This window comes from Nanorana parkeri, unplaced genomic scaffold (assembly GCF_000935625.1).
Source record: "Nanorana parkeri isolate BGI_ZX_2015 unplaced genomic scaffold, ASM93562v1 scaffold845, whole genome shotgun sequence".
Lineage (NCBI taxonomy): Eukaryota > Metazoa > Chordata > Amphibia > Anura > Dicroglossidae > Nanorana > Nanorana parkeri.
Window position 1 is genome coordinate 201530 of NW_017307113.1, and position 12312 is coordinate 213841.

At 43.6% G+C, this 12312-nt stretch overlaps 2 protein-coding genes across 3 annotated transcripts in view; both read left to right on the forward strand.

Annotated features, from left to right (window-relative positions):
* Window positions 1–2257, forward strand: part of ARRDC1 (arrestin domain containing 1) — a 42127-nt gene extending 39870 nt beyond the window's left edge. For both annotated transcript variants that reach the window (XM_018565411.1, XM_018565412.1), the window contains exons 7-8: window positions 356–770; window positions 1997–2257. In XM_018565411.1, coding sequence (XP_018420913.1) covers window positions 356–770; window positions 1997–2055 — 474 coding nt within the window. In that variant the 3' untranslated portion in view covers window positions 2056–2257. The remainder of the gene's footprint in view (window positions 1–355; window positions 771–1996) is intronic.
* A 2952-nt stretch (window positions 2258–5209) lies between these two features.
* LOC108794382 (repetitive proline-rich cell wall protein 2-like) lies at window positions 5210–11131 on the forward strand. Its single transcript, XM_018565410.1, has 2 exons — window positions 5210–5244; window positions 9709–11131. Exons 1-2 carry the CDS (start codon window positions 5210–5212, stop codon window positions 11129–11131), a joined length of 1458 nt encoding a protein of 485 aa, XP_018420912.1.
* The last annotated feature ends 1181 nt before the right edge of the window (window positions 11132–12312 follow it).

A 12312-nucleotide genomic window follows, 5' to 3' on the forward strand; every position in this document is an offset into this window, starting at 1 on the left:
CTGGAAGACTGGTCCTGTTTTTTTTCTTCTTTTTGGTGCTAAAAACAAGTGAGACTAAATTCTTCAAAGGTTGTTGCACTGTGAATGACCTTCCATGCAGTTTTCCCAGCCCCTGAGTGTGCAGTATGTGCAGGGTCAGGCATTTGACAAAGCAGTAACCATTGGAACTCCGGTTGACCTCTGAGTCTCTTCCTGGGAGCAGCTGGGAACTGTGCCAAGGCTGCAGATGGGTATTACACTCAAGGGACCTGCCTTTATAGCTAATTTGTTAATTGTAGCGTAATTTACCTAACCAGCTTTTTCTGGATATGATATGAACCAGGATTACATTTTATTTTTCTGCTTTTCTCCACAGGTGACCGTAAAAAGTCCAGAAGTGTCGGTAACATTGCCTATCTACATCGGAAATATACCAGTCAGTCAAGCCCGCTTAGGACTGAGACATTCTATATCACAGGTGCAAGCTCCTGTCGTCCCCTCAGCGCCCCCTGCTGATGATGACCAGTGTGGCAGCACCCAGCCAATGGACAATGTGTCTATCCCCACCAAGTGCCACTCCCAGCAGCAAGCAAATACCCCATTCAGCTATGCACCCGAGCTGAACTTTCCAAACCAACAGATGGAAAATCTGGGCTCACCCTCGCACCCGACTCTCTGCTTATCCACGGGGTCCACAGTCCCTTATTATGCTGAGGGAGCAGTTGTTCCAGTGCCGACAGCCAGCACACTTATCCTACCCCCTGAGTACAGCACATGGGGTTATCCTTATGGTAAGTGCTCTTTTAACTGCTAGTAATTATGAAATTTGGAGTAATGTATATGATGGAAGTATTGACTTCTACTTGTTGCTGCAAAGCTAAGCTCAATGAAGCATTACATTAAAGAATGTAAAAAAAACCAGAAGCTCAATATATTAAAGTATATCAAAGGCTCAAAGGATCCTTTTAAAAAAAATATATTTTTATAAGGTATAGGTCTGCAACTAACTGAGAAAAGTCAACAACTATTCTAATTATCGATTAGTTGGTTGGATTCCCTAGCTCTGCACGTTGGGAGGAGGGCACAGCAAGCAGTGGGCGGGTGCAATAGCCAGCCTGCTATTGGCTATTGCAATTTGAAATGTTGAAGCCATAGTAAGGTACAGTTAGAAGTCCTTTTGTTGCCTGTGACGTGGTGAGGATATTTCCCTTCATTTCCAAAGTGACAATGGGCCACCAGAACCCTGGCAGCAATAGATGTCTAGATAGAGGCTCTAACCCTTTTACGCTCCAGCCAAAATCCTAACTTGGAAAACAGCTTGGGATTTCAATACACTTTAAATCAGTGGGCCTGAATTGTGGCCTCTGAAAGCACCAATGGGCTGCATATTATTCAGTATATGTAATGATGCAGAAGACTGTGATAGACTGCAGGCTCACTAGAGGAGATGGTCAGGGACTGCAGAGCTGCTACAGATATAGTTGGAGACTGGAGACATGCTGCATGAGACAGTCCGTGACTGGTGACATGTTATATGAGACTGCTAGAGATCACTGTCATTACAGCCCCTTTACAAGTCAATGCTTCCAGTCCCATTACTGAGGTCTGCAAAGATCTGCACAGCTAGCACCAAAGGGCCGCATGTAGCTATTGGGCCACAGATTGGGCACCACAGCTTTAAAGGATCAAAATCAATCAAATACACTTTTTTACAATATGCTTTAAAACTTTTGGAACTGTGATATTTTTTGTTTTTTTGAGAGAGGGGGAGGTCAACTTGAAAAATATCTTTAAAAAAAGAACACAACATATTTCAGTCCTGTTTGTACATTTAGGCAAAATTTATTGAAATATTTTCTTGGAGCAAATCAGACTGTGTGTGTGTGTGTGTGTGTGTGTGTGTACACGTACACCATTGGTTTCCCTCTATTAATGACTTGTAAGTGGATGTATAGATTGTAAGATTAGATTTTAGTGTTGTTAATCAAGGCACTTATTTCCTCCTGTATTTCTACAGATGCTCCGCCATCCTATGAACAGAGCTGCAGCGAGGCCGGAGTCAGTAACGAGAACTGAAAAGCACACTTTTTTTAGCTCCAGATAAAATACACTCCAGCTCCACTCAGAGGATGATTCAGCGGACACTTCCTGACACTGGTTTTTATTCCGGGGACAATGCCTCATCGTGCAATCTTAGTTTTATTGAAATATCTCCAAGGATAAACTGTGCTGACGCTGGACGTTACAATCTGTGATGCCTTATGAAAAAGGAACATTTTTAAAATATATATATATATATGAATCTATAAGTATTTACAAGTGCCGGATTGCAAGTAACTACTGTGTGATGATTTTGTTTTTAGTTTTTGTTTTGTTTTAATTTCAAGTTTTAAAACGGAATGTTTAGTGTGAATGTTGATTTACAGTAACTGAAATGGTTCCCAAGATGACGATCTTATCTGTGGGTGGGACTTGTTACAAAACTCCCTTTTTTTTTTTTTTTTTTTTTTTGCTGTATACTAAACCCACCATAACCCTTAGCTACTCTTCAGGGGTTGTGCTTGGTCAGACCTAATTAGGCAACTGGTATGTTTGAAGCTGCTCTAGGGCTATATCCCAGCATGCATCACCACTAAAGATGCTGGGGCTGGTGGATTCTAGGGAGCCAAGGGGTTCGTTCACACCAGCCCGCACTTCAAAAGGGCACTTCATTAAAGTCTATGCACTGCAGCACATTGCGACATTTTTCAGTGCAGCGACATGCATTGCTGTAAGTAAACAGATATCCCCCGCACACCATACAGCAACAGAGACCGTTTTTTAAGATCGTAGTGGTGCTCATAGTGATGTCCATGGATGCCACTGTGCGTATCAAAGGTTTAAGCAATGAGGATCACCTGTATTCAAAGGATAAGATAAATCCAAGTTTTCTTTTATTCAAAGCCTCGTGTCAGAACTGTAAAAGAGCCAATTTTTTGGGAACCACCCAGGGTCCTTTCATCAGGGAAACAGTGACACTATGTGGTTCTGAAATGTTGGCTTTTTTACACTTCTGACATGCTTCTTGGAATAAAAGAACACTTGGATTTGTCTCATCCTTTGAGCGCTGGTGATCCTCATTGCTTAAACCATGCATTGTGGTCAAAGTTGCACTGCATTAAAATGCAGCATGTCTGCATTTTTTTTGTTTATGCAGTGCACTGCAACCCACCTCAACGCAGTGTCGTGTACAGGGCACATGGGAAACAATTGTTCTCTATGTGCCCTTGCATTGAGCCTGTGTTCTGTACAACTCAATGGAGATGGTGTGATCAAGCCCAAAGGGTTTTTCTTCTTGTAGAAGGTGTGCCTTGCTGCTTTTGGGCTGCTGTTATTTAGATTGGAAATAGACCTGTTGTGTGATAGATACAGAGGCTTCCTTTACTGACCTCCTTCTGCGGATATTAGTTTCCTAGCTGTCTCTGGCTTCAGTATTTCTGAATCAACGCCTTGGAACAAGAGTGACGCAAAAACTACCTGTCTAAGAATTCATTATCTTCATACTTGGTCCCATTTTCTATCTAAGAAACATCAGAATGACTACTAGTCAACTAGCATAGAAGGTCAGCTATAGAAATCTTCATATTCTTTTTCATAAAAGTAGCACTTTAAATTGGAGAGTCAAGAGACTTGTTGACAGTGGCTCTAGACAATAAGTGAAACTAGTTGGTGACCTGCCAATGCTACCAACAAATGCTGCAACAGAGTCAGCCTGCTAGTTTTATATTTATTCAGCAGGCTTTTTACAGTGCTTTTAGTGGGACTGCAGGCTCTTGTCCTGTTCCATTTTAACCTCTCTCTCTCTCCCTCTCTCCCTCTCTCCCTCTCCTCTTTTCCTATCATTTACAGTACATGGCTTACCTAGTGTACTTCCCAGTGCAACAGATGTTTTGGCAACATTGAGATTGTTGGCAATGAAATGGCCTGGTACACTGCAGCTTGGTGTGCATGAAATGAGGAGCTCTGGCCAATTTGCCATTTCTTGTAGCCATCCCATGGTTTGCCTGGAGTGTTGGGTTTAAGGGCCCCCTTTTACAGCTGTATGTTCTGTTACTAGTTCATATACTAACATGCGTAATGGGCACACCCATTATTTTGCGTTGGCGGTCAATGCACAGAAATGGAAAAAATCACAACCTGTAGAACTTCATTTTATTTTTTTTTAAATGTAGGTGCTGCAGGACCACTACTTATGGCTTGTGATGCCCCTTTAAATGAAAGGCTCTGCAATACATGGCACATTACCCCAGCACATAAGTTTGAAGGGTGTCTAAAACGCAACTCCACAATCCTCATTAATGTGCTCTGTTAAAGCCCACGGTTCACGTGCGATCCGGTGTTAAAATTCACACATGCTTTCCTTTCACTTCTTACACCTATTAGTAATTGGTTTGGGACTGCCTGCTCTAATCACATGATCAGTCCTACTGCTGTAATAACGCTGATAGAAATTGAATGAGAAGGAAATGACAATGTATATTATTACAAGGGAGCAACAGTTGTTTTTTTTGCAAATTGCATTCCTTCAAAGTGAGCCTTCCTTTGATGAGAAATAATTGTGGTCTGCTCATCATGAGGGAACTGTAGACACATAGGAGGCTATGTCTGTGAGAGCTCTTCATTGCTAACTGGACGTAACTATCGGTTGCTATGGACAGGCTTCCGCAGTTAAAGTAAAATGTGAACGTTTTCCTTGTAAAAACTGGAAATGGCTGATAAATACTCCTTCACAGGGACTTCACTTTTCTGTTTTTATACTATTACATGTGCTAGAAAGGAGAATTTCCGTTTTAAAAATTGGTTTCTCTTGTCCTGGTAATACAAATGCAATATAAAAAGACTTTTTAATAATTGTGTCAGAAAGGGGAAAAAACGTCCTGGCTCAATATGCTGATATTTTCATACATTTACATGCTGTTGGCTCCTCTGCAGTCATAACAATTAGTCACATATTTGACTTGGTATTTTTTCCCGTCCAAAGAAACCGAGACAAATGTTCCTGCACCTTATCATTTAAACCCGAATGATTTGTAATCTAATGTTTCTTTTCAGATGATTTTTTTGTCCAGTATGTAACTGAATCTGTTTGTTTTATGTATGTTATTTTTACTGATTGTTTAACTACCAAAAATCTAATTAAAAAAACGTAATATTTTGTATGAAATGGTTCCATTGAAGACGTTGGAGGAAAATGGGGAAGACCCTAAGGAATATTTTTGATTCCAGGTATGATTTGCCATTGAGCATCTTCACGCTCTGGTGTGCTTTATGTCTTGCGTTACTGTGCATAGTGTCAGGGCTATCAAAGCACCTGAGCAGTGGCATATCCAGGGCGTGGCACATGCCCTGGGTGCCACTTGAAGGGGGAGGAGCTGCTCCGTGGGTCAGCTCCATGGGTCATGAGCCCACAGAGACAGCAGACCGTGGCATCACCAGCTGCCGTTCTTAGGATGGCCAGAGGTTATAGCAACTAACTGCAGCAGTGGTGGGATTAAATAATGACTGCGTATGTCCACTGTCTTCAACTGCTCAGCAGCTGCCGCCGACAGGCGTCCTAGGAACTAACCGGCAACAGCAACCGGCGCTGCCACTCTGGCAGGGTTGAATGACAGTGGCAGTCCACTATCCATTATTTAAACCCGCTGCAGCTGCCGGTTAGTTGCTAGGACTGCCGGGCAGTCCTAGCAACCTGCCACTTGCAGCCAGGGAGTTGATTGATTGCAGGGGGTCCAATGCCTGCTGCCTCCCCAGTCCCCATCCTTCACCTGAAAATTGAGGCTGCTGCCTACCTGCCCCAAGCCCAACTAGGTGAAAAATAAATACATTTATAAGTAAGGTGGAACTCCAGCCTATAAAATAAGGGGGAACTCTGGGAAGTTTAATGTAAGGGGGAACTCTGGGCACTGAGTCCCCAGCATCCCCCCTTATAAGGGAAAACCATGGGGACTCCTTTGTATCAGAGTGCCCCATTACTTCAGAGTCCCCATCCTTACATCTGAGTTCTTGGGAGATATAAGGGGGACTCTGATGTAAAGAGGGACTATGATGCGAGTTTGACTTGCATTTTTGAGTTGATATTATGGTAACATTATCTAAAAGGAGTATCAGATTTTAGAAAGGGGCGCAATTTCAGTGATTGCCATAGCCAGAGACGCCTCTGACCAGAACACAAAAAAAAAACAAAAAACTGACCTGCGCCCATTTTTTTCCAATGGTAGTGTGTTGTGGTGCATGGCAATGCATATGTGTTGACTTGGTTCATTGGGGCATCATTGCAAATTAATGGCGCAGCAATTTGCTGACTTTGTATGGTGTGTTTGGCCTGCACTGGAAAACTTGCACAAGCTGACAATTGGGGTCCCAGAATATGGATACTTTGACACTTGGAGTCTCAAAACAATGACTCTCGGAACAATGACACGCTGATATGTGGGGGTCCCAGAACAATGATACAGCGACACTTGGGGATCACCAAACAATACCACAGTGACACTTGGGTGTTCCATGTACAATGCTGATCATACTGGAAGTTTTTTATTTTATTAGTGCAAAGAGATCCTTTAGACACATAAGACCCCATTCACATTGAGCGATTTAGCGCGCGGTAATTCCCGCGATATCGCGGAAATTTACCGCGCGATATCGCTCTCCAATGCTTCTCAATAGGGCAAAGGGTCCTGCTGTCGCGGGTCGTGTGTCGCTACAGCAGGACCCTTTTTGGAGCGGATTTAGCCGCGATTCAAGCTTGCTCAATGCAAGCATTTGCGCAATATCGCGCAAAATGCAAATCGCGCGATTTGTGAACCGCTCAATGTGAACGGGCCTTAATCTTAAAACTGTTTTCTGTTTCCGTTAGAGGCGTATCTAGGCCTCAATAATTAGCGTACATAGAGCTGATATCCAAAAAGAACCGGATCAGTTTGGCCTGGAGAAAATAATTTACATTGAACATCAATGTATCGGCCTGCATGTTCTGCTCCATTTGTTTTTTTTCAAAAAGTCTGTGTCGCTTTATCCATTTGCCTTTTACTGTATAGTGGGATTGAGGACTTCTTTTGGAAAGCTGTCCATCAGGTGTATTCTTCAAAGTAGCCACCAGATGGCAGCCTAACACTAGTAATGAATGCAGCATTGCCTGCTGAGCCACCAGAGCCTACATGCTGTGATAATGATGAGATTGGCATGGTGGCCTCCTGCATTATTACTCATGTGATGGCGGTCAGGGGCCTAATTTTTCTCTCTCCTGGCTCCGTAAACCTTCATGTTTCCCAGGCTGAGTTTAACTCAGCTGTAATTTGTCAGAGGCTTGAACTTGGATGCATGTAAGGACAAGGCAAACAGCCAAACCTGACATCACTAACAAAGCTGCAGTTTTTTCCCCCTGTAAAATGCAATGTCTAATGTGCAAACCTGGTCTGACTATTCCCTGTTCCTCCATAGTAGGCTGGGCACTTCCATTGGTCAATCTTTCTGAATTTACCAATAGCATTTTTTTTTGGTTGTTGCTTTTGGAACAATTAAGTAGAACCAATTGTCACTTCTACTTTCATATAGGAGACAAACTACGTCAAAATTGGTGTATTGGAAAAGGGGGGGCTGGAAGGGGTTGGCAACCGTGCAGGGTTTTTTGTTTTTTTTGGGCTTTCCACTCACTTGTTGTCTCCGTGCCATACTGGAAGTGAACAATCCGAGCACCCTCCCCATCCCTAATCTAAATTAGCCCCACCCCTTCCTGTTTAAGACATTTTGCATAACCTGTCAGTCTAATGCTGCAGTTACATAGTTACATAGTATTTGAGGTTGAATTACCAATCTTCTGCCTTGGCTGCTGGTCTCTGTAGCTTGCCCCACTCTAGAGACATAACCCTGAATGGAGTTTATAGGCTGCACTTCCCCGGACTCACCACTACGGAGGTGCCGATGAGCACTATGACCATCTGGATCTCAGCCCTGGGGTCCTGCGGAAGCTCCTCCGCTGCCTGAAGTCAGAGATTTGGGTGCTGGTTTCCCAGGGAGGTCCGGTGCACGAACTGCCAGTGCATCCGGATGAAAGTCACACACACACCAACACATTGCACAGCATGTTGACCAGGAATAGGAAGGAGCTGCAGCCGGCATAGGTGGACATGTTGGTCCCCCAGTCACAGAAGCACCAGGTCCAGGAGTACTGGCAGTAATTTATAATATAACGTATTTATTTATTGACGCCCCCATGCAAAGTGCCGCCCTAGGCAAATGCCTAGTTTGCCTTGCAGTAGATACACCCCTGAGCACAAGTAGTATCTACTATACAAAAAGCATAAGCTACATCCAACCAGGTAAAAAAAAATAATATAGAAGAACTATATACAAAAACTGTTTTACCTGACAGATTTGTAAAATCATTGTTTTGTTCTGCTCCCATGCTCTATGGCAGTGGAGGGTGATGCTGCTTTTTAAAGTCTGCACAACTTCCCCAACTCATGACGGCTTTTTTGGGCTACCAGTCAGACCACAATACCAGGGACTCCCCCATGCGGTTGGCAGTGTGGTCCCTCCCAGCTGATTTCAGTTGGCATGTTACAACTTTGTGTATTTCCAATTTTGCCAGATTGGGGTAACACCTATGTTATATTTGTTCTACGCTACACGTCACACACTCTTCATATTTAGTTGGCCCATCTTTAGTGTTAATTTTTCAGCACGTATTTGCCATGGCGTTGGTTTGATAAGCTTATGCAGTGTCAGAGTTGCATTAAGGCTGGCCATACACCTATCAATATTTTTCAGTCAAGTTGCCGACACCTGTCTGAATATCTGATCAGAGTGGGCAGCTCATTGGCTCGAAAATTTTCCAGCCGACTCCTTCGATCAACTGATCGAGGAATGCTGGCTGAAATGGAGCTGACAGCCCCACACACTGCTAGTTCTGGCCAGTACCTTAAAAACCTGCCGAAATTCGACCACTGTATGGACACCTTAATTTTTCACCAAGATCTTGTAGTGATGATCAAAAAGCCTGAACGCTGCGTAAAGTCTTCTCCAGCACATCCCAAAGATTCTCAATAGGGTTAAGGTCTGGACTCTGTGATGGCCAATGCATGCGTGAAAATGATGTCTAATGCTCCCTGAACCGCTCTTTCCTGATCGGTGCCCGATGAATGCTGGCATTGTCATCCCGGAATATGCTCATGCCACCAGGGAAGAAAAAAAAATCCATTGATGGATAAACCTGGTCATTCAATATATTCAGGTAGGCAGCTGACCTCATTTGTTGCCAGATCAAACATAGCATACAGGTATCAATCATTCCAGTAATTATCAAATGGAAGACTCTTACCTATTCACTTAGCGAAATCCAGGTGCTGTTTTTTTGCTTTTGGCCGGGCAGTGTGTGTTCCCATTTACATTGCATAATAATAATAAAAAATAGCTGTTTATATTTTTAAGTGCTTTATACGTGTGTACAAATGCTCCCTGGCATCCCATCTAGGTAATATTAATGAGGGGTCTGTGTGATGTTATGTTTTCTCTAATTAACCCTTCCTGTACTGCCAGATTTCATTATCAGTTGTAAACTAGATCTGAACACTGTCTGTCCTAACAAAGGGTTAAAGACTTAGAAGCATTGTATTTTAATGAGAGGAAGCTCAGTCTGATGGTCTAATGTCACTTTCAAACTGCTCAGAGTAACCTACAATCTACACAAAGGCCTTCACCAAAGAAATATCAGTCACCTACAATCTACACAAAGGCCTTCACCAAAGAATTATCAGAGTCGCCTACAATCTACACAAAGGCCTTCACCAAAGAAGTATCAGAGTCGCCTACAATCTACACAAAGGCCTTCACCAAAGAAGTATCAGAGTCGCCTACAATCTACACAAAGGCCTTCACCAAAGAAGTATCAGAGTCGCCTACAATCTACACAAAGGCCTTCACCAAAGAAGTATCAGAGTCGCCTACAATCTACACAAAGGCCTTCACCAAAGAAGTATCAGAGTCGCCTACAATCTACACAAAGGCCTTCACCAAAGAAGTATCAGAGTCGCCTACAATCTACACAAAGGCCTTCACCAAAGAAGTATCAGAGTCGCCTACAATCTACACAAAGGCCTTCACCAAAGAAGTATCAGAGTCGCCTACAATCTACACAAAGGCCTTCACCAAAGAAGTATCAGAGTCGCCTACAATCTACACAAAGGCCTTCACCAAAGAAGTATCAGAGTCGCCTACAATCTACACAAAGGCCTTCACCAAAGAAGTATCAGAGTCGCCTACAATCTACACAAAGGCCTTCACCAAAGAAGTATCAGAGTCGCCTACAATCTACACAAAGGCCTTCACCAAAGAAGTATCAGAGTCGCCTACAATCTACACAAAGGCCTTCACCAAAGAAGTATCAGAGTCGCCTACAATCTACACAAAGGCCTTCACCAAAGAAGTATCAGAGTCGCCTACAATCTACACAAAGGCCTTCACCAAAGAAGTATCAGAGTCGCCTACAATCTACACAAAGGCCTTCACCAAAGAAGTATCAGAGTCGCCTACAATCTACACAAAGGCCTTCACCAAAGAAGTATCAGAGTCGCCTACAATCTACACAAAGGCCTTCACCAAAGAAGTATCAGAGTCGCCTACAATCTACACAAAGGCCTTCACCAAAGAAGTATCAGAGTCGCCTACAATCTACACAAAGGCCTTCACCAAAGAAGTATCAGAGTCGCCTACAATCTACACAAAGGCCTTCACCAAAGAAGTATCAGAGTCGCCTACAATCTACACAAAGGCCTTCACCAAAGAAGTATCAGAGTCGCCTACAATCTACACAAAGGCCTTCACCAAAGAAGTATCAGAGTCGCCTACAATCTACACAAAGGCCTTCACCAAAGAAGTATCAGAGTCGCCTACAATCTACACAAAGGCCTTCACCAAAGAAGTATCAGAGTCGCCTACAATCTACACAAAGGCCTTCACCAAAGAAGTATCAGAGTCGCCTACAATCTACACAAAGGCCTTCACCAAAGAAGTATCAGAGTCGCCTACAATCTACACAAAGGCCTTCACCAAAGAATTATCAGAGTCACCTACAATCTACACAAAGGCCTTCACCAAAGAAATACCTTCAAGGTAAAAATATATCTGAAAATTATTTTTAGATTTGCTGTGTGAGTGGGAACACATGACAAACCCACATAGAGGGGTTTTCTCAAATGTGACTGTAAAGGTGCCCATACACCTGTCGATTATCGTACGAAATCCAGCGATCGTACGATAATCGGCAGGTGTATGGAAGGCATGCAACCGTTTCTACTGTACGGTCACACGTCTTTAAGCAGGCTCGGTTAGTGGCGTTCTCGGGAGGCAAATGCCGCATGGGCTGGTGTGCGCAAACGCACACTGCCCGTGCGGCATTGGAGTCATTGGGAGCCCGCCCCCTCAGCGGGGCGGGCTTTCGATGATCGCAAGTACGATCTGCCTCTCCATGATGGGCAGACCGTACAAGCTTTTAATTAGTTTACAACCATCGCACGACTTAAGTCGTGCGATGGTTGTAAAGTGTATAGCCAGCTAAAAAGTGGAAATACCCTGTAAAGCCAATGTGTGCTTTGCCCGTATAAAGGTGCCCATACACCTTACGATTATCGTCCGATAATCGTATGCGATTGTGTTGTCGCCCGATAATCGTAAGGTTGATGGGCAGTGTACAACCGCAAATACTGTACAATCATACGACTTTTGACTTTCAAGCAGGTTTGAAAACTTTGGTCGATTGTACGATTTTCGCAAGGTTAGTGGCGTTTCCGTACGTAAAAAATCGTACGATCTACACTGCTCATGCGTAAACGAAAATAGGTGCGGTCGATTGCCGCAATTCGTTCAGGTGCTTTTCTTTCATTACGGCTAATTGAAACTTGCGATAATCGGGGCAGGATGGGGCCGCCGTACGAAAATCGTACGACGGTTCGATCATCGGATGAAAAGTGTTGTACGATAATCTTAAGGTGCATGGGCACCTTAAGAGAAAGCAATTGGTTCACCTTCAAGCTGGCCGTCTAGGAGCACAGTCTCGCCTTTCCTTTGTTTCCTTGCCATTCCATTCAGCTCCCAGGAGCAATTCAAATATTTCTAGCAGTTCCGGGTATGGAGGAGTGTGTGACACCTACAGGAAAGGCAAATCAGGGCTGCTGAGGAAAGGTGAAGTTAAAGTGAACTTGTCATGAAATATAGGGGCTGCCATTGCTGACCTCCATCTGATGATACCTGACTGCCTGTTATTCTGACCCAGTGAATTCAATACTTCCTGAGTCACAG

Bases quoted from the DNA above. Each gene is read 5' to 3' on its own strand.
- LOC108794382 (XM_018565410.1), top strand. From the start codon at position 5,210: ATGGGGAAGACCCTAAGGAATATTTTTGATTCCAG. The intron at 5,245-9,708 runs GTATGATTTGCC...ATCTACACAAAG, and splicing joins AGGAATATTTTTGATTCCAG to GCCTTCACCAAAGAAATATC.